This window comes from Pleuronectes platessa, chromosome 7 (assembly GCF_947347685.1).
Source record: "Pleuronectes platessa chromosome 7, fPlePla1.1, whole genome shotgun sequence".
Classification (NCBI taxonomy): Eukaryota; Metazoa; Chordata; class Actinopteri; order Pleuronectiformes; family Pleuronectidae; genus Pleuronectes; species Pleuronectes platessa.
Genome location: NC_070632.1, coordinates 2,964,326 through 2,986,767, shown reverse-complemented (window position 1 = coordinate 2,986,767; position 22,442 = coordinate 2,964,326). Strand labels below are relative to the sequence as shown.

At 42.4% G+C, this 22,442-nt stretch overlaps 1 protein-coding gene across 1 annotated transcript; it reads right to left on the bottom strand.

Annotated features, from left to right (window-relative positions):
• Positions 1-6,665: 6,665 nt before the first annotated feature.
• Positions 6,666-21,736, bottom strand: parvaa (parvin, alpha a). Its single transcript, XM_053427158.1, has 13 exons — positions 21,473-21,736; positions 17,202-17,291; positions 16,702-16,772; positions 16,030-16,132; positions 15,793-15,933; positions 14,380-14,495; positions 14,191-14,249; positions 12,559-12,578; positions 12,395-12,456; positions 11,799-11,867; positions 11,018-11,119; positions 8,082-8,154; positions 6,666-7,560 (listed from the first exon to the last, which is right to left on the bottom strand). Exons 1-13 carry the CDS (start codon positions 21,606-21,608, stop codon positions 7,484-7,486), a joined length of 1,119 nt encoding a protein of 372 aa, XP_053283133.1. The 5' UTR covers positions 21,609-21,736; the 3' UTR covers positions 6,666-7,483.
• Positions 21,737-22,442: the final 706 nt, after the last annotated feature.

The window sequence follows — 22,442 nt, the reverse complement described above, 5'->3', positions numbered from 1 at the left end:
TGTCGGGACCCCTTTCGGGAGCAGCCACTGCCCTAACCAGCAAATCTTTGTGTCTGCCTCCCTCAGATCTCTGCAGCCTGCGCCTCCTCATAAAGGAGTTGTTGTTTACTGCTAACCTCTCTCCTATCTCAGGTTTCATCCCCTCAGGCGCTCTGGACTGACATGTCTCCGGAGGGAGGGGCTGTGACATAAAACAAACACAGATACGCTCGGGTCGCAGCCGGGAACTCCTCCTGCAACCCGACACCGGGACCCGGCCCAGCCAGCAGGCCGGCATTCCTCACGGCAGCGTGGCTCTGCTTTGTATGTTTGTAAAAATTCTTCAGGATGTACACAAACACACCCGCACGCAGCTGAGTCACGCGTGAGCGCTGCACGGATGATGTTTCTCAGAACGTCCTGAGGAGGCGTGTGGGAGGCGGAGCCGGGCAAACACAGAACAGGAAGTTAAACAAACATTCAGCTCCGTGACCCTGAGGTCAAGAGTCTGACCGGAAATCTGACCTCACCTGGTTTCTGCTGCTCGGTGCCTGGGAGCCCAGCAGCTGGAATCTGGAAAACGTGATTTAGAAACGTGTCGAGGATTTAGATTTGCATAAGGTTGGACTTGTTTGACATTAAAAAAAAGATCAAATCGCTGCTCGGCTCCTTTTCTTCACTGTCGAACTCTTTCATGTGATAAAAATAATTCTGCAGAGAAGCAAGTTTGTCCGGTGAGCTCCACTGTGGGCGGCGCTGCCTCGACGTGAACCCTGTAATCTGCTCAGCTATCTGAGTGTAATTGAATATGTTTGGTCTCTGCTGGGCCTGACATGTGAGAGAGAGAGAGAGAGAGAGAGAGAGAGAGAGAGAGAGAGAGAGAGAGAGAGAGAGAGAGAGAGAGAGAGGTAATAAAGAGTCTTTGGGCGTCCACAGGTGCAGGAGGTCAGTGAGCCCTCGTGTGGTCTGAGGAGAGATCTGAACACTCAGGGCTTGGACTCTACACACGGGCTGAGCTTTATTCTGAAAAGCTGAGGGTTCATGTCCCTGAGCAAATCGGTAAAAGATTTTAAAACAACTGTCAGACGGGCTCGTGGAATATTTTCCAAAATTTACAAGTACAAATTTTAAATGTGTGAAAAAAACGATGAACTCTTACATCACAACATACGTCTGAATTAAAGGATACATGTAGAGATAGATCGATAGATAGATAAATAGATCGATAGATAGAATTTTGACAGCTGTCAAAAAGTGAAGCCAAGTCATCTGGATCGCCCCCTGGTGGCCTACTGCAGAATAGGTCAGAAACCTTGCCTCCTCCATGTTAGTGGATGGAACAAGGACCAAACTGAAAAGTCCAAATACGGTTTTATATAAATATAGATCTGACGAGTTTGGTTTTAAGGAGTCAATTAATATTATGAAAAATGTGTAAAGTGGCTCAACACCCGGATAACAACTGAATAGACTCTGGATCCAAATGAAGTCAAAATCACAACATGCAGTAAAGTACCTGAGATATTTGAGATTCATGTTTGTACAACAGGAGGAAGAGGAAATGTGTCGTCCATATTTATTTACATATAGAAACTATGAAAACAGCCAGTTGACTTGACCTCCACTGGTTGATTGGAGAGAATATAGATACTTCCTCACTGGTTTGACCCTCTGGACCTGAAGCCTGGACCTAAACGCTTCTGTAGAAAACCCAGAGTGAGTTATACTTAATCAAAATAAAAAAATGAATTAAACTTCCACCTGATGGAATTCATTCTTCTTACGGAGGCCGGAACACGGAGAAGAAGAAAAACAGCTTCCTGTGGTTCGGCAGCAATTTATTCTGATGCCTCTCTGAAACCTTGAGCTTTATGGTTGTTGCTCACCTCCATCCTTCCACAAATTAATAACCATATTCAGTTTGTGTAGATTTCGATGTAACCTTCAGCGAAGTGCGTGTGCACCTAAGTGTATACGTTCTGTTTGTGTGCGCCTCCTCATACGAAGCCCAGGGTGAGTACATCCGCAGCCTGGAGGCTCACAAGGCTTTTTATGAAAAGGAAAATGCTTTTCCAATCTACATGAAGCAGAAGAATGTCTGAAAGGCAGTTTTACATGAGCTTTTTATTTAGGTTTTGTTTATTTACAGATTCTTTTAACGTGTTTATTTCCCCAGCTGCAGCCTTGAAGCTGCCTGATTATCCAAGATGGAAAATGTGTCTGAAACACGGGGACGGCTTCAACTCTGGTCGGATCCTTTCCCCTCAGAATATGTATTTTAATTTGTATTTTACCATCTTGCCTCCCTAATCACATCACTTGTCTTTATTCATTTATCTCTAAGGGGAAAGGTTTTGAAGTCTCGAGTTAACGTGTTGAGACGTAAACACGTGAAACACAACGACGACCCGCTCCATCTCAACGAGGAGGAATCAGCCCAATCAGACCAGAGGGATAATGAAGACCTTTGAAAAGAGGAGCTGGTCCTGCTGATTGCCTCCTTCAGCTTCCTTCAGTCTGAGTACATCAAATACACAAGATACTGCAATCCTGTACTGTACTACACAACAGGCAACACTGGGAAAATCCGCTTTTTGTCTTCTTATGTGTTTTAAACTTTTAACTATATTTTACTTAATTTCTACAAAAACCAACTTGCTTTGTGTATATGTTATGTATTTAAAATGATAGTTTATATATTTTCAACAATCAGTCAAGTGGTAAATGGACCAATTCTACCCTCAATGCTCTTTATTGCACAAGCCACATTCACACATACACACAAGCCAAAGCGTTTCAATTGCCCCCTGGTGGCTGGCTGCAGTAACGGTCATAAACCCTGTGATATACAATCTGATTGATGTTATAGAATGGGGCTAAAATGTCATGATTGACAGCTGAGTCTGACTCACGATTTGTTTGTCTCTCTGCAGCTCCATCCCCCCCACCCCCGATTTCTTCTGGTCCCCAAATTCCAAGATGGCCGCGCTCGCACCGGGATAATTTGGCTTCATTTCTGGATAGAGGGAGGAAGTAGAGTATTTTTTCTGTATGCTAATTATTCTATATAATCTCACAGTATTTTCAGTTCCAGCTGTGATCCAGGTTCTGTTGCAACCTGTGGTGAAGACGTTGTGTAGACATCAGCCCATTTGTTGTGTTTCCTCTGAGCTTCACTCTGAAGGCGACTCAACCTCGTGGCAGCCTGGAAACAAGGCTCCATGGTTTTTATGTTTTTTTTACCTGAACACAATGAAACCTCCATTATGTGTCCTGCTATAAAGAGCAGCAGCCGGTGGAACGCCGGGCTTCAGGTAGCCTCCTCTCCTTTTGTGTTTTCTAAATGTTCCCTTTAACAGAGAGAGGAGTGCGGCCCGGCCTCCCTTTGAATTTTCTGACATTTATTCGACAAGTGGATGAAGAGAACCACGCAGACATGAAAGATAGAGCTCACAGGGCCGAGGTTCGGGGGCTCGGCCTCCGTGAGCAGCATTGATCCGGCGGCTCAGCGACAGAATGAAGGAGTCAGAGGGTCAGAAGCTAAACTCCCAGCGAGCGACTGGATGACGCTTCCAACATGTGGTGGTCCTGAATACAGATATCATTACAGATATATTGACATTTTTTTGTATGCTGCTGTCTTGGCCAGGCTTCCCTTGGAAAAGAGGTCATTGTATCTCAACAGGACCGACCTGGTTAAATAAAGGCAAATAAATAAAAAATTAAAAAAAAATCATAAAATGAAAACACGTAGAATTCAAAGACGTCAACTTGGACGGACGAGGAGATTCGAGAGTTGTTGGTCGAAGCCGATGAAACAAAAACACAATTTGCTCAGAATCGACATTAAATCAGGTGAGACAGTTGTTTGTCTCTTTGTGATTCGCTGCCACGTCCACGATGTTCCCCTCCTCTCAATGTCAGCTGGGATTGGCTCTCACTCCCCCCCCCCCCCATGACCCTCGAAGGATAAGCAGTGCAGATAATGGATGATTCACTATACATCTATTCTAATGTGCAGAATTGAGAGATCCCTGATACTGTGAACTCATTATGTATAAATACTTTACAGCACATCAGGTGCTTTGTATCCTTCTCATACTGTGTGTTTACACATGTAAAGATCACACTGTCTTTTCTGTAACTAAAGATGTGACGTGACCTGCACGTGTCTCTGTCCTTTTCAAAATAAAGACCCACGAATGTGACCTAGTTTACATCAGAAATGTGTAGGAAGCCTTTGTTCCGGCTGTTGTCATCATGACCACACATGTGCATCCTGTGAGAGCACTTCAAACTCCAGTGTGATGCAGGACTCACATGAACACACAACGGGCTGTGGAGGCTCATCTGAGTGATATTTGGTTTCTGCTGTGATGTGAGTCCTGGTCGCTGGAGCTTCAGAGGAAAAACAGGCACAAGGCGACATGTCAGCGCACAAACACACAAACACAGTAACACACAACATCGATACGCGTGTGACTGATGAAACCGTCCACCGCTTCTCTGCAGCCTCACCTAACAACCAGGCCGTCCATCCACCGCCACTTAATATAATAACGTGATACTTTATTGATCCTTGCAAGAGAAACGCTCTTTTGAATCCACATTTATATTTTTTTATCATTTGGCAGATGGTGCAGCCGGAGACCTCGAAGTTAGAATAAAGTGCAGAAGATGTTCAATCTGAGAGAGAGAGAGAGAGAGAGAGAGAGAGAGGGGGGGGGGGTAGAGGAGAGGAGCTCAGTAGAGTGCTGGTTAGACCTGTTAGAGTGTTAGCGGAGGAGGAGAGGAGTCTTCAGGAGGTCGAGTCGACTGGGATCAGAAAGTGTTTCAGCTTTTCTCCTCAGTTTGATTCTTCCTGTTTGGAGAATCACAACAGGCCAATCAGAGGGCTCCATTTGACAATAAGTACCGCCTCCAATGTGGGTGTGTTGGCAAATGTCTGAGGTCCTGTTGTTCTACTGCTTCACACATATATGTTTGTACAGATATCTTATTGAGGACAGTTGTTGGCATAATGCATTCCCTAACCCTAACCATCCAAACTAAATGCCTAACCCTAACCCTAACCCTCAACCTAACCTAAACCTAGTTCTAACACTAACCCTAACCATCCAAACTAAATGGCTCACCCTAACCCTAACCCTCAACCTAACCTAAACCTAATTCTAACACTAAACCCTGAATCCAAGTTTGAACCCCAGACAGTCCCTTAAAGGAGGGTCACAAGGTGAGGTCCTCACTCCGTAGGTTGTACACTCAAACTGGTCCTCACAAAGACACAAGAGCACACACACACACACACAAACATACACAAACACACACTTCCATTGATTTGCTGTAGACTCACTCTAACATTAACCATAGTTAATTCTTGCCTAACCCTAACCTGAACCTTAACTTTAACCTTAACATTTCTTTCCTGACCTCGACCTATCTGAAAAGTAAAAGTGGAAAGACCGGAGCTGTAAATGTCTCTATGGTCTGTATTTATATATCTAGTCCTGATGAGCACTCAAAGCACTTTACAGTTTGACATTCACCCATTCACACGACCCTCTGGCTGGAGGACGCCCGCTCTCCCCCCTCAGCCGCAGCCTTGTGTCAACACACAGAGGGACGTCGGTATCGAACTCGTCGGAGGATCCACTGTCAAAATTATGAAAAGCGATGATGTCTCCTATTCCCGTCTGTGGAGCAGCACTCGTCCATTTCCCCGTCACTGTGGCGTCTTCAATCAGAGGAATGCGTCCCCGTGTCCCCACGTGACCCCTTCACAGGGCGTCAGTGAAACTTTAATGCAATAACAATAACGTAACAAGGTCATAACGACAGCGGCTGAATCGCTCCCCGGGTGAAGGAGCCGAGAGGAAATGATCATAACGTGGTTTCAGATCCCTCAGGAGCCGCTGCAGGGCTTCACACAGCTGGGAGGGCTGCACCCACTCACACAATCTGACTCTAACACACACACACACATACACACACACACACACACATTGGGGGATGGAGCCTCTAGTGAGTTTAAGATCACATCACTGGGAAAACTGGGAACACTTGCTTATATCAGTGTAATAACAACCATCTAAAATGACTGAAGCCATCTTTTAAAAGAAATTTGTTAAACGTTCGCTTTGAAAAGGATCCATCTGCAAAGAAGGAGCAGGCAGGATGTATGACCTGTACTGCAGCCAGCCACCAGGGGGCCGTCTAGATGCTACTGTGTCAACTCCTCGCTCCCCCACCCCCCGAATATCAATGTTTATTCCCAATCGGGGACACACATTTTCCCAGTTAAAAAAGCTATTCCCAATAAGTTGGTCTTCAGTCTGAAATTTGTCCCTAAAGGCAGCATTTAAAACACACACACTCAAACACAAACACAGACACACACAGACACACACATCTCCTCTTCCTTTCAAAAGCTCTTGTGGAATGTGTGAGGAAAACAGATCTTTTCATCCAGTCGGAAACCGTCTGATCCGATTCACTCTCGGCTCCGGATCACAAAGAGTTTCATCATTTTATTTCAATTCAACAACAAAGAAAGAATATTGTTGTGAAAGTTCACTTGTTTTCCTGCGAGCAAAAAAAACTTGGAGCCAATTTGACCCCAATTTTTTTGGTTTAGTTGGCGAAGAATTCCTCTTTTGAAAAAAAACAAAAAACAGAAAGGAGGCGCATTGAGGAGCTGAATGATTTATTGAATGTGATGCATTAAGACGTAAATAGAAGCATGATGTCGTCAGCGTTTGAAGTTCACACAAACAGAAACGCACACAATGCTGCAGAAAACACTGTATATTCAGTCACGTTTTATTTATCCTGCAGAAATGAGTGAGAACCTTTGAGTATTAAAAATATAACGTACTAAGCAGCAGAGTGATTATACAATGCTCATGTGTATTTCCTTTTAGAATAAGACAGCACATAATACAAAAACAAGCCTTTATAAGGTTTTAGAGTGTGAGTATAACACAACTTTGGTCAAATATTTTCCACACGATCCAAAGAGAGACGTGCAGCGTTAAGACGAGAGGAGTGAAGACGAGATCCGATACGAAGGAGCTGCCGTGTAAATAAAGGCACTTATCAATAAACACAAAGAAGAGCAGAGAGAGAGAGGAAGATAGAGTGAAGAATAAATACAAGGAAACGCTCATTACAAATTCTCTCCTTTAAAAGAATAAGAATATCTGAGGATGATCACAACATTCCCAGTGAGCGAGTTGACGGACGTGAAACTGGATTTAAATCAACGTTAATATTCCCAGTTTCATCGAGTTGATCGTTTTCTGCAGGACGGTTCAGAAAATGCCAAGTTTCTCCATAAGAAGCCAGAAGCTGAACGTCTCTGCCGGATTCAGGTTCGAGTGGAGCATCGCCTCAGCAGATAGAAAATGTGACGCATGCAGTTCGGATAGAAACACAACGTTTCTCCAACAAGCAGAAGGTGAGAAACAAACAGTTTTGATAGTCGTGTGGTCCAGGGAGGGAGAGCTCAGTCCACGTTCCTGTACCTGGTGAAGAGGTTGTAGAGGACGCGCAGGGTGGACTTCAGGTCACAGTTCACAATGTCTGGAAAGATCAAAGAGAACAGAGGAGTTTTAGATATAAAACTAAAGAGCTGAGGTCTTTTATTCTGCAGAATCAGATCCACCGAACTTTCCCAGTTGGTTCTATCTGACAATATGCACGTGTCTGATGTATTTGATTTGTTCTCTGTAGATGTTTTCACACCTGATTAGAGACTACAGCTGAAAACTGGCTCATTTACAGTGAAGTTTAATAATGAGAAGTGTCCCTGTTATTTTGAACTAATATTAAATACATAAATAATGATGCAGGCCGGTTTCCTGCTGTCGAGCAGCTTTGGTTTCATAGAGGTTGTTGGAATCCAATTCAGAATCAACACAATAGAAATACTTCAAAAATGTTTTTTCAATAATGGACCGTCATGCTCTGACCCAGTACTTGTACTTGTACTTGATGTAATAATAACTACTCAGTACTCGTGGATTGGAACATGAATCCCAGCTGGTGTGATCGTGTCTGGTTTATTTTATGATATTTCATAAAGCTTTGTAAATGTGTCCCACCCTCTGGTCGGGGCTTTGGCTTCTCCAGACCTCCGTCCTGCATCAGCTCGAAGGAGAAGGACACGTTGTGGACCTGCAGAGACGAGGACAGATGTGTTAGGACACAAGACAACACAGACACACAACAGGAACTTTACACAAAAGCCGACTTTTACTTTATAACAATTCTTGTTTTACATATTTTATTATGATTTTAAAGCTCGTTTTAATCATTCCTGTTACTATTGAGGATTTATTGTAAGATGTTCTCCGGTGTCTAGAAAGGCGACGTGAAATTAAATAAAATATATAATCGTTATTATATAAATGGTGGATATTTTCGAATCCTCTGTTTCACCCTGAGAGATTTGGATTCTTCCACTTTTGTGTGTTTTGCTCGTTAGAAACGTGATCAACACACGTCCGCTCGCTGTGGATTTTATGAATAATTTCCTACTCTATCCTCACATGGACTCACCCTGACATTTTACTCAGGGCAGGAAAATGTCTGAAAGCAGCTGTACAGGCCCGTGTTGACAACTACACACACACAAACACACACAAACACACCCCCTTGTTGAGAAGAGAACGTTGCTAAATCCCACAATACACTCCGGGTCGATTCGCTCGTGTTACCACAGCTTCCTGTGTCGGCAAACACAACACAACACAACACAACACAACACGGCTCGGCTCTGTAAGACCGTAAGCCGCCGGCAGCAGCTGCACAAACACTCGGCTCCATCATTTATCAATGGACACGTGTCACCAGTGTCACTCACAAAACCTCCAGCACACCGATTCGGTCCCTGATAGAGGCGTCACACACAGGACGGGAGGACACAGCCTGTTGTGTTACTGTGTTTGATGAAGCGGGAGTGAGGTGGAACCCACAGTGGAGGTTAATTGGGGTCAGAGACAATATCGATGGAGCAACACATCGTCGTCCTGACTCGTTAGAAACGGTTATCGATGTTTAGTTATATGTTTTTATTATTAGAATGACACGTTACAGTGAGTTTGTTAAAGAATAAAGAGAAAAGACTTGATGCACTTCTGGTTTCATCACAGTTTGTGTAAAACACACAGATCCTGCGACGCACATCTCCACGAGCATTTTGAATTCTTCCTCAGTTACACAGATTATACACGATATATTTATATATATATGCAGGAGGGGGGGGGGGGGGGTTATGAGCTACACTGCAGTGAACATGATTCGGCTTCACTTAGAAGGAGCTGTCATGTCGTCCATCTTTATTTGGCCACAAAAAAACCCACATCAAAAGTGGTACAAGACCAAATCAGATGGAAGAGATAGAAATAGCTGAACGCTGTTTTCTGCGTATGTGTGTCTGTGTGTGTGTGTGTGTCTGTGTGTGTCTGTGTGTGTGTGCTCGCCCTGCTGTGAAGTACTAAAAGCTTTGCCCAACAAGAGCTTATTGTGTGATGAGCATGAGTCAAAGAGAAAGAAGAGAATGAGCCTCGAGTAGAGATCTACTGAGAAGAGGAGGAGTGCTTTCTTCATGCCTGACACTACTTTTCACTGCTGCCACACACACACACAAAACACACACAACACACACACACACACACACACACACACACAACACACAGAGTAATAGAGCTGAGCCCCTAAGCCACTTCAGCGTTTCCCTGTGCAATAGAAGATTACAGATGCTGAGGGGCTGGTGCCTGTCCTTCTGAGGCCAGGAGTCTGTGTGTGTGTGTGTGTGTGTGTGTGTGTGTGTGTGTGTGTGTACATTGTAGTACCGATGCCCATTCTGTTTCCAGCCTGGCAGGGGCTCCTGGCCAAGACCCAAACAAAAGGCTACTGTGGTGCCTCCGCAGATCGCCTGCTCAGAATGCCGTAGTACTACAGAGGCCAATGGAGAGGAGGCACTGAATGGGCTCGGGGGGGAAACGGATGGCATTTATCAAGCTATTGAGAGGAGCCGAGTCCTGGCTCAAAAGTGCACGAGGCTCAAAGTGCACGAGGCTCAAAGTGCACGAGGCTCCTCAGAGACGGAGCAGTGACTTAAGAGAGGAGACGAGTCACAGTCCGGCTTCTCATGGATCTTAAAAAGATCAGAGGGGATTTATCAAAGCTGCTCTAAGATATGAACTGAAGTCCGGGGCTGTGCAGGTTATTGTTTATACTGTTCATACTGTATACTGTCAGAATCATGACCAGCGAGTGGAAGAGTGAAGCTGAACTGAGATCAGTTAAAAAGACTCAGAAGTTATTAAAAACAAGATTTTATCTCCAATATTCAGCAGGAAACCTTTTGAAATATGAAGAATTTTAAACAGAGCTCAGTGGATGTGTTACAGCTGCAGCTCTAGAAGCAGAGGATCATGGGTAATATCTCAATAGCTCAACACATTGATAGACTAGGAGCCCGACTGAAGTGTTGTGGCTGCAGGGGGCGCTGTTCCTCAGCACAAGTTACATACTGTCGCTTTAAAGTAATTACATTCCATTAGAAGTTGCTGGTAAAAGGCTTCTGGTTCATTATCAGTGAACTGGGTTGAAAAATCAAATAATTTCAAGGTTGGATGAATCTGTGGTTTTTAATAAATACCCATGAAAGGTTACAAAAGGTTTTTTTTGATGCTTTAATTAATTCAAAATTAGTTTAAGCAATTTATTCTCAAGGTCGTTTTTGGTCACATTTATCTTTAAACCCTAACGGAGGTCTTTCAGTTTAACAGTAACGTAGCTGCACGGAAAAATTACAAAAAAGCTACAGATCTATTTTCTGTGCAACAATGTGTAATGTTCATTTAGTGACGTATTTATCTTGTCAATTTAAAAGCGTATAATCCCTTAATTGAGTCAGATACAAAGTTATCAGAAGAACAGTTTGACTGATCACCAGATCATTGTTTTTAATATCTGAGGTTTATTCCTGTGATTCTGATTCTGAGACACAGGAAATTAAATCACACTTTACCTTTTGGTCAAAATTCTCTGGAGTGAGGAAGAAGTTGTAGAGCGGCACGAAGTATCCCTCCAGCAAACCCATGAGCAGCACCAGGTAAACCCCGTCTGCGAACTGGAGCGGCACAAACACACCGACATGAGATGTGACACTGAACATAACATCTATCTGTGTTTTTAACATAATAAAAAGATAGATCTATGAATATTAAACTCGACAAATATCAAGAAATAGTGGTGAAGCATCAGCAACATGTCCGTCTCAGCTGCCAATCAGGACATTTCACTAATTATTTTGATTAATTAATTAAAATCCAACTCATCAGAAACATGAACACGTCAACAAACATCAGTGTGATAATAATAATAAGGAATAAGTTAAAGACATAAACATGGACAACGTGACAGCTCCTTAGAAGTGAAGCCAAATCATCTTGCTCGCCCCCTGCTGGCTGACTGCAGTACAGGTCAATAACCAAGCTTCACCAAAATATTAAAATTCAAAGTAAACATTAAATAAAGAAGGTTTCTGTCATTTCAGGTCGTTCTGTGTTTGCTCAAGTGTTTCTGATAAGTCTGTTTTTAATTAGTTAATTGATGATAAATTAATTGGCAGAGACGTCCTGATTGACAGCTGAGACTGACTCGTGATTGGTCGAGCATCTGCATGACCCGGATACCACAGCTGCACAAACTCTGGCTCCACTGGTCTGGGATATTTTAGATATATGCATCATCTTTGTTTATAGTTCTTTGTGTGTGTGTGTGTGTGTGTGTGTGTGTGTTTGTCATACCTGTGTGTCCAGTTCCGACACCTCGAGGTTGAGCTTGTTCAGATGTTTGTTCACAAATGTGATCAATGTCTTAAAAAAGAAAAAACAGAATTAGAAACAGTGAGTGAACACAAATCTACACACACTTCACTAGTTAAACACACAAACACAAATATACAGACAAACAAACAGGAACACAAAACCTCTCGAAGAACAAAGACTGTTGCCCCGATGGAGAAGTAAACTTATTTTTATATGTAGAAATATGTTTTATATTCCTTACACTCAATTATTGCATGTTACTTATTATTACTCACTGATAAGTATTTTAGACTCTTAAAGGAATATTCTATCTTATCTTATGAAGCTGATTTGATTGGCACTTGAACTTAAGTTCTGCTAAACGACCCAGATTTCCACAGAACTTGGTGGAAGGATGGGACTTGAACCAAGAGAGGAACATTTACATTTTAGGTTGGATGTTGGAATTTCTTTACGTCCCTTATCCCTTATTGTGAGATATTAAAGGAGCTGATATTCACGTTACGCTCTCTATTACAAGACCGAACAAGCTCGGTGATGAGACACACACACGGGCATCGAACAGGCCGCGGTACCTTCTTCACGACGTTGAGTTTATCTGGCGCGTGGTCGAACAGGGTGTCGAAGGCGTCGCGCTCTGAGGAGGAAACACAAAACGAATCATCACTAAAGAATAATAATGAGACCTGATCATTTGTGAAGCCAGAAGCAGAAATGAAATAAAAGAGGCTCATCCTACCGTGTCTGCCAGAGAAGGCCCTTTGAAAAGAGAGCAGACAAAAACACACGCGTGTCAGAGGTCAGTTCTGCTTATTGACAATTTCACACTTATTATTTATAGAAAACAGGACGAGTGCTTCCAAGTGGATCACAGAGGAATGCAGAGAATGGCTGGATGGTGTCACGGCGGCGACAACACAATGCCGCAGCTCGGGTCTCATCATAATTTGATTAAGAGGAAACACGTCGGGTATTCAAATGACCTGGGACGCTCACAATGACCACATACTGCAACACAATGCAACAATCTGTCCCCTGCACCACAACGTAACACAATGAGCCGGGACGAGCCGGGATGATGTTGTTGGACGGGGTCAGGTGGGTTCTGGAGCATCGGGGGGGGGGGGGGCGCTGCAGTGAGAGCGTCCCAGAGGAAGCGATATCGCGGCGGGCAGGCCAGCAAGAAATGGCAGCAACACACACACGCACACGTACACACACGCACACACCAGAGGCACTCTCACACATGTCCATGGTGTAATCTGTGATGGCAAAGGCAGGCTGGTCTGGGCACGGCTCCTGTTGGTGTGGTAATAACCGTGTTTCCACTGTGACCATGAGAGTGTGCTCGAGCCTCTGTGTGTGTGTGTGTGTGTGTGTGTTATTAACAGTATCCATCTACCATGACAAAATGTGTGTGTGTGTGTGTGTGTTGGCCTGGCGTTATCTCCCTGGTTGCTGCTGTCAGGCTGCAGGAAAGCCTCACAGCCAGTGTGCACGAGAAAGTGTGCACGTGATGCTAATGCTCTGATTCTTCAGCTAAAAGGGTGAAATCACATCTCTGGTTAGAAACAATGATTTTTACATTTATATAACAGCTCCTGAAGAAATAAAACATAAATAAGCTCAGTTATATAAAGATATTTAAAGTCTGTCGTTCCACCACAGTCATGAATTCTTTATATATTAGATAAGAGTAACTTAAGCAACCAATCATATTAGAAACACAATCATTTGTCATCATGTCAATGGGAAAAGGAATTATTCACCTTATATTCCCCATTATTTTTCTATTATGTGTTTATACAGTGTGTGTGTGCAGGGTGTAAATCACCTCATTAGATCATTTCTAATATAAACAGTTATTTCCCCCATTGTTTTAGATCGTGTTGTGTATTTTCTTTCCAAACTATCATAAAAACTATAATTTTAACACGAGGATAATTCTGTGGTGAGAATTATGATGAAAATAAATACAGAGTTATGAAGTTTGTCCAGACCCAAAGAGAATTCTCATCACTTCTTTAGTTTAGTGAGATAAAAGTGAAGATGAACCCTGACATGATGTTTTTACTTGGGTCAATATGCCGACATATAAAAAAGATCGATATCATTGTTTTCTGTTTTTAACCGTTAGAGCTTTTTCCCTTTTCCTCAGAAATCAAGGAAACTTTCTGAAAACTCTGAACTTTGATTACCATTCAATCAAAAACCCAGAAATCCAAAATCATCAAATTATACACAGGCTCATTTATGATTCTCCAGAGCTTCAGTGTCAACGTGTCACTTCCTGTTGTTCGTGTCAACAGGACAAACTCAACCCCCCCCCCTTATGATGGAGGCTGTTTAAAAGAAGCTGAAAAGTTCTCACTCTGTGTTTCCTGTGATCTCCTCTTGAATCTGTCGGGACTGAAGGATTCCCTCTCGCTTCTGAAACACAAAGAAACAAAAACATGTAAAAATGTGATTTCTTATATTTTCATTCTCCTAAAGAAGAAGACACCAGACAAATAGAAGATGAAGATGAAGATGAAGATGACTCAAGCAGCGTCCCACTCACCTGAACGACCACCACTTGGATGGAAACGTGGTCGGGCAATCTGATTGGTGCTCTGAAGTGCTGCGACAGCGCCACCAGCAGGTGGAGAATGGCAACTATGCTCTTAGCATGAACCGCTAGCGTGGAGGAAAGAGAGAGAGAGAGAAACCAGTGATTATTGATCAAGTAGAATCTGATTGGATGAATCGCTTGGCCGATGAAACACAGACATCAGAATCTGAATTTATTGTTTTGAGATACAAAAACTTTCCTTGAATCCCTGAATATTAGTTATTGAACAGATGATAAAACATGTTTTATCTTTTCACTTATATCTGCTGCGTTCTAACATTCAAATCCACTGAGCACCAACTTACTGTGAGAAGTATTTTATTGAACTGTTCCTGTGCAAACATACAACAGAACCACTTCCTCTTCTGTCCAGTCTGATTCTTATTGTTGTTATTTGTTGATGTTATATATTTAATTTGTCTTTAGTCATTCGCTCACAGTTATTTTGACTTGTATATATTAAATATGTTATTGGTTCAAACTGAAGAAACGATCGAGACACAAGACGACAAACATCAGAACCTTCCTCAAGTTAAATACTTAATAAAAACAGTATTTTAGACAAAGACATTGCTAACGCTCAGACATGTTCCTTACGTACGTTCTATTTATTAACATTTTGATCCTCTACATGTTCTGTGATGTGAACGATTCTACAAGCCACATATCTTCTTTTGTATAGAATCCAAGGTTTTTACACGACAAGGTCACGTAACACGAAGGCAGAAGTCGCCCGTGAAGTGATAAAGAAACAAGAGAAGAGGAGAAGAACCATAAAGATTCCCTGAGCGACCGCTCTTTAGTCCACTGAACAAACAGGATTTACCTTTGGACACTAACACATCAAACAGGATCAATTAAGTGTCCGAAGCCGGCCTTTGATTGTGTCCCACAAAAACGAGAAAATCACAGAGCGCACACGAGCCAACGTGAAGGAGTTTCCTCCGGGAGCGAGCGCGTGAATGGAGGATGAAAGTAGCGACAAACAAAAGTGAATTGATTGAGAGAAAAGCAAAAATCAATGACATTCCAGGTTATTCACGGCTCTTTAGCGTTTCTCTTCACAGAGTTCTGGCACAAACAGCTTTTCACGGACAAACTGGTTTGAGAGCTGCAGAATGTCTGAAGGCCGACGGCTGATTAAAGCTGAGACCGTGTCATTGATTTATTTACGTTCGGTTTCCACGAGCTGGAACTTTTAATGTATATAACTTCAGAATAGGGTTTTCTTTTCAGTGGGAAATTTGATTCTCGATTTAACTTCTTTTAAATGGTTCTTTAGTTTATTTAAGATAGTTTTTTATTTCAACTGCAAACCAGCGTGTGAAATTAGAGACCCATATATCAGAGATGTTTTCTTACAGTCCACGTTCCAGCGGATGTTTCTGGTGGAGAGCTTGAGCGAGTCGTTGATTCGCTCTAGAACCGTCTGCAGCTTCTGTTTCTGGGCGATCTCCGACTGCGTCACCTCGGCCACGTTCAGCTTCTCACCTTCCAGCTTCTCTGAAACACCAAGACACCAACACCTTGAAATCAATACGGTTTTTCATTCACCTTCTTTTTCTCAGGAAGCCTCGTTTGCCGTTTCAGTTTCCTCACCGAACAGTTTCTGCAGAACCTGCCCGTCGTACAGATCCTCGGCCAGATCCTTCACGATGATCCTCTCTCCCACCAGAACATCGTTGATCCAGTCGATCAACACCTGACGACAGCAGAACAAGAAGCAGACGACTTGTTGTTTCAACTTGAAGCGTATGGACATGAATTTGACGTTTAAATTGAACAAGTTTTTCCTCCTTCTCTCCCTGAGTGTCTGTTCTTTGTGACTCTGGTGAGTGGGTTCCATCTCCTGTGAGAAGAACTGACTGAGAGTGAAGCTGAACTGAGATCAGTTAAAAAGACTCTGAAGTTATTAAAAACCAGAGTTTATCTATAATAATTCAGCAGGAAACTTTGAAAAATATGACGAATTCTAAACCACTTTCATGAATCTAATCTTTTTCACTCTTCACAACAAATCCTCCTCGAGTTAAACATCTGGACTCATGATCCCACATTGAGTTTCCTCTGGAATCTGAGCCTTCAGCTGGGATCCATCAGGGAAACAGAAGCCGGAGCAACTGGGACATAAATCCTAAATAAGCCTGATAATAAAATCCTCCTCCAGAGTCTTTGACTGTTTGACTCCCGAGCTTTGTTTTATTTCCTACAACGATCCGAGAGCGAACAGCTGACTCGTACTTTTACTGCTTAGAAGAAAACAAACTTTACCTTCATGAGCTCCTGCAGCTTCCGGTCATTCTTGGAGTTTGGGTCGACCATAGTGCGAACTTCATTCTCCTCTAATGGAGCAGAGACAGCATCAACGTTAAAGGGGATCAGTTAGTTTCACTTTAGCTTTGCATGATTTAGTTTGAAAGAAAAACCTTTGTTAACAATCTGAATGCTCTGCAGAACCTCGGAGTGAAACAACCAAATATTAGCTCACGCCTTTAAAAGTCAACTTTGTTCTGATTTGTCCAAACATCTAGTAGTCGACTGAAATCTGTATATTCACCTGTTTTACATATGTATTCATTTATACTCTTTTATATATACACATAGATTTTATCCTTATCCCGAGAGTCTGAATACACAAACCTAGATGTCGGTATTAAACCTTGTAATTTCATTCAGTAGATTCTTTGCTCTCTGGAAACAGGTGAATTATCTCTATCAAGCGTCAAGGTTTGAAAGTAAAAAGGTGTTTTGGTGTGTAACAGTGTTTTTACCCAACATGGTGTCTTCAGGGTCCAGCTCATAGTGTGACGGGCTGAGAGGAAGGTTGATGGCGTTGATTCCTTCCTCCTGAAGCTCAGACACTAGAAACAAGAGGCAGAGCTTTCAGCTTCCATCGCGTCACAAAAACGTCAGACACACGGCAACTTAACAAGTTCACAAAGCTCAATGTGACCACGACACGGCTTTGTGATGTCACTTCCTGTGAAGGCCGTGGAAATGACCCGTCCACAGTTCAGATCAGATCAGAGGAGACGGAACATGTTCCTGTGATGAGCAGAAGAAGAACCACGAACAGACGACCTCCTGCTTCTCAGTGGGATGTACAGACGCCCAGCGGGTCGTTGTTCAGATACCTGAGGAGACTGCTCTGTGTGAGTCTGTGTGTGTGTGTGAGTCTGTGTCTGTGTGTGTGTGTTGAAAGCACCAAGTGAACATCCTGTGCATTTCTCTGCCTTCACTGGAACAACATCCTCTTAATCAACACCATCCACATGTGCATCATGTCTGCATGAACACACACACACACACACACACACACACAAACTGACACACACACACACAAACTGACACAGACACACACACACACACAGTATGAGAGTATTCCTACAGAGTGACACATACCTCCCTCTCTTCCTTCTGTAAATTATCACCCACTCATCTCACAGAACCACATGAAGCATCAACATAGAAACGTGAATATCATCATGTTGTTAAAGAATAAGACTGAATCAAGTTAATAATTCAATAAGTTATATGTTATATACAGACTTTATCTTTTATATTTCTTTTACCTCTTTTATTTAACTTGAAAACAGTTTTTTTATATAAAGTTCTGCACATGATTAAGCTACCTTTCCTTTTTAAGAATTTATTATGCCTTAAATTTTTTTTTTTGTATTTTAAATCATTTTAACTGAGCTCCTCTCATCACACCTCAGATTAAAATTAAACTCTCCCCCTGAAACAGCAGAGTTGAACACATGATCATCACCATCGTCAGGTCATGTGAAATCACACGTGAACAAAATGCTCTACTTTATTAATAATTCCAAATCCCTCATCACCTCATGAGTTCTTTAAAAAGCGATAACGGAGGAAAGAGGAAGAATCTAAAACCTCTGAAATCTGCTGTGATGTGCAGAACCTCTCGTGAGGCCACAGCTGGACCAATTAACACACTCGGATTCTACTGTAACTTCCACTTGTGCTATTTCAGGAGGAGAAGCATGTGGAGTCCCGGGTGTCGGAGACGTTAGAGGACGAAGGGATCTGACGCATCACGGAGGTGAGACGACCGAGGTCTCGACTCGTCTGCTGGTTTCACTCAGACCAGGTCCACGAGGATCTTTACAACAATCCCACAATTCACCTGTTAATATGTTAGAGATTTGATTTGTTCTGAATTTACGACTGAAAAGAAAATCACAAGCGTCCTCTGCGTCCCCGTCCCCCCCGCCTCCCTCCCCCACTGTGCCATATAACGACCATCCGCCATCACTGGGTTCAAACCGTGTGACAGTGAAACGCCACGTCTCCACCGCCGCCGCTCAGGAACATGCTGGTGCTGTGTCCTACCTGGAGGGCAGAGCGCTCCACAGCCCATGTCTCTCTGTGTCCGTCCCCCAGACTCAGGCATCGTCCCCTGGCCACCAGGACCAGCTTGTCCCCCTGCAGCTCATCCTGAGCCAAACGAGGCTAAAGCTCTAATGTCTCTGGAGGGACACACAATTATATATATATATAGATCTATCTGTTATAATTATAACGTTATATTTCCTGCTGCTTTCTGTTTAGCATTATATCCTCATCCCACAGCTCTCTCTCGCTCTCCCTCTTTTTCATTCACTCGTTCCTCCCTCTCTCTCCCTCTCTCTCTCTCTCTCTCTCTCTATGGACGTCACAAGGACTTCAATTTAATCAATGATAAACTGAAGAGCGACCGGCCAGAGTTTCCATCAAATCACAGAACCCACTGCAGACATCCTACACACTGCACTGTGTGTGTGTGTGTGTGTGTGTGTGTGTGTGTACGAGCCGGTATGAATGTAATGTGATTGCGTGTCCCTCGGACAGAGACGATATAAAACCGGGGCTCAGCTGTGCACCAGTCTCCTGAACGACCCCCAGTAATCCTCCACTTGACGGAGACCTTTCTCCTGCCGTCATAAAACCTGAACTTTACCGACGAGCGGCCGGGGGACGGAGGCCGAGCGAGTTTCCAGAGCGACGCCGCCGTGTTTAAATAATAACACTGTTTGTATTTATGACACATTGTTGTTAGTTAAAGTCCAACAGAGAGATTTATAAACATCAGGGAGGAAGGTTCACTGTTCTGGATCTGACCTCTGACCTTTAAATATCTATATAACTGAAGTGTCATAATATTTGTGTCCCTTTCTTTTTCCTACAGGGATTTATATTTGTCTTGATCATGCTACTGGTCAGAAAATGTATTGGTTGATTAACAGTAATACTTGTAGGCTTATTTAGGATGCTAGCTATTATATTTAGGATGCTAGTTATTATATTTAGGATGCTAGTTATTATATTTAAGATGCTAGTATATTAAGATGCTAGTTATTACATTTAGGATGCTAGTATGTTAGGATGCTAGTTATTATATTTAGGATGCTAGTTATCATATTTAAGATGCTAGTATATTAGGATGCTAGTTGCTACATTTAGGATGCTAGTTTGTTAGGATGCAAGATATTATATTTAGAATGCTAGTTATTATATTTAAGATGCTAGTTATCATATTTAAGATGCTAGTATATTAGGATGCTAGTTATTACATTTAGGATGCTAGTATGTTAGGATGCTAGTTATTACATTTAGGATGCTAGTATGTTAGGATGCTAGTTATTATATTTAGGATGCTAGTTATTATATTTAGGATGCTAGTTATTAAATTTAGGATGCTAGTTATTATATTTAAGATGCTAGTATATTAGGATGCTAGTTATTACATTTAGGATGCTAGTATGTTAGGATGCTAGTTATTATATTTAGGATGCTAGTTATTATATTTAGGATGCTAGTTATCATATTTAAGATGCTAGTATATTAGGATGCTAGTTATTACATTTAGGATGCTAGTATGTTAGGATGCTAGTTATTACATTTAGGATGCTAGTATGTTAGGATGCTAGTTATTATATTTAGGATGCTAGTTATTATATTTAGGATGCTAGTTATTAAATTTAGGATGCTAGTTATTATATTTAAGATGCTAGTATGTTAGGATGCTAGTTATTACATTTAGGATGCTAGTATGTTAGGATGCTAGTTATTATATTTAGGATGCTAGTTATCATATTTAAGATGCTAGTATATTAGGATGCTAGCTGCTACATTTAGGATGCTAGATAATATATTTAGGATGCTAGTTTGTTAGGATGCAAGATATTATATTTAGAATGCTAGATATTATATTCAGGATGCTCGTAGATTCATCTACAAAACGGATAAAACGGGGTGAAACCTCATGATTGACAGCTGAGACTCAAATCCAACGTTAGCATGTCGGAAGCGTCATCAAAAAGAAAACAAACATCTGCTCCACACGTAGAGAACACAGGAGACGTCAGGAGAGTTTGTTGTGATAAGAGCTGACGACGGTGTCAGGTGATGTAAACATGATCTCTGCAGCGGAGGTATGACATCACTTCCTGTCTCCTGTCTGCTGCTCCACCTGAAGAATATGGAGGATCTGATGCTGTAAACAATTCTCCAGAGCGTATCGTGATGAACTCTGGCCCGAGGACAAACTTGATCACTATGAGAAATGTCATCTCTACTGGAGGTTGACCTCTGACCTCTGACCTCTGCATCCTCTCCCACCACAACAACACTGACAGAGTTAAGTTCTGGTGGATCCAGTGTTTACTCATCCTCCCTCTGTGCTCACTGGTTCACAGCTTTAATACCTTACATGGACACACACACACACACACACACACACACACACACACACACAGTTATAAACAATCATTAGATTCTGTAAAATAACCTAAAATAAATCTGGCCTGTTATTAATAGTTTGTTTGAGACTTTTCCAACTTCTCGCAGCTTTTTGTTTCTCTGGATTAAAAGTTAATAACTTTATGTTTACTTGTGAAACGCAGTAGCAGCAGTAGTAGTAGTAGTATCAGTAGTAGTATTAGTAGTAGTATTAGTAGTTGCTGCAGGTTCCTGGCTGTTCTTTCGCAGTACTTTTTACTTTCTACGTGTTGTCTGGAGTTGATCGCAGTAGTTTTACCTTCTTTCGCCTTTTTCCTTCTCGCCAAAGTTCCTCCAAGTTTCCCCAGGAAGGAGTCGTCCTTCTTGCGGGAGGACGGGGACTTGGGCGTCGGGGATTTGGGGGAAGAAGGAGACTTCTGAGGCGAAGAGGCCATCGTCGTTAGTCCGGGACAGAACCGAGCAAACTGGGGCGATGAAGGGAGAAATCTGTCCACTCCCTAAAGCGGAAACGGAATTCCAGGCATTTTCTCCCGGAGTTGACCGCGGTGAGAGGCCCCTCCTCTGGGGAGGAGGAGCAGGGGGAGCGGGGAGGAGCGGGCCGGGCCAGAGGGGCCAAACACCGGGGAGGAGGTGAGGAGCTGCCCGGGTAAGAGAGTCTTCATACCGAGGAGGAGGTGAGGAGCTGCCCGGGCCAGAGGGGCCTGACACCGGGGAGGAGGTGAGGAGGAGAGGGGTCCCAGACAGAGCCCACATGTCACCACAAGAGGGCGCCCTTCTCTTTTAGACCAAACACTTAAACCACATTTATTGGAAAAATAAACATGCGCCATTCATCAGAGAGCACGAACTATACACCACAGATTAAAACAATATTTATTTATTTACACTTTTTCTTTGGGACAAGGTACACTAACATATATATATATATATATATTTTTGGACCAATACCACAGCCAGCCACCAGATGGCAATCATCACACTTTGGCTTCACTATAGGTAATCTGTCATATCATCTGTATTGATTTATACAGTTTATATATTAAACAGATAAATGCTCCTAACACATTGAGATAAAAAGCAATACAACTTATCTCGTTTTATATTGATACGTGAAATATCAAAATGGATTTTTTGATTGGTGAGAAGTAGATTATATATGTATTGATGAATAAATGTACAAATAATCCATAAAAACAATATATATCAACAGTGAAGTATTTTCTACTTTATTATCTATTCTCAAATTCATTTATTTAGAATTATTTAAA

Bases quoted from the DNA above. Each gene is read 5' to 3' on its own strand.
- parvaa (XM_053427158.1), bottom strand. From the start codon at position 21,608: ATGGCCTCTTCGCCTCAGAAGTCTCCTTCTTCCCCCAAATCCCCGACG. The intron at 11,120-11,798 runs GTATGACAAACA...GTGCCGCTCCAG, and splicing joins TGTCGGAACTGGACACACAG to TTCGCAGACGGGGTTTACCT. The intron at 8,155-11,017 runs GTAAAGTGTGAT...TCGTCTCTGCAG, and splicing joins CAGAGAATTTTGACCAAAAG to GTCCACAACGTGTCCTTCTC.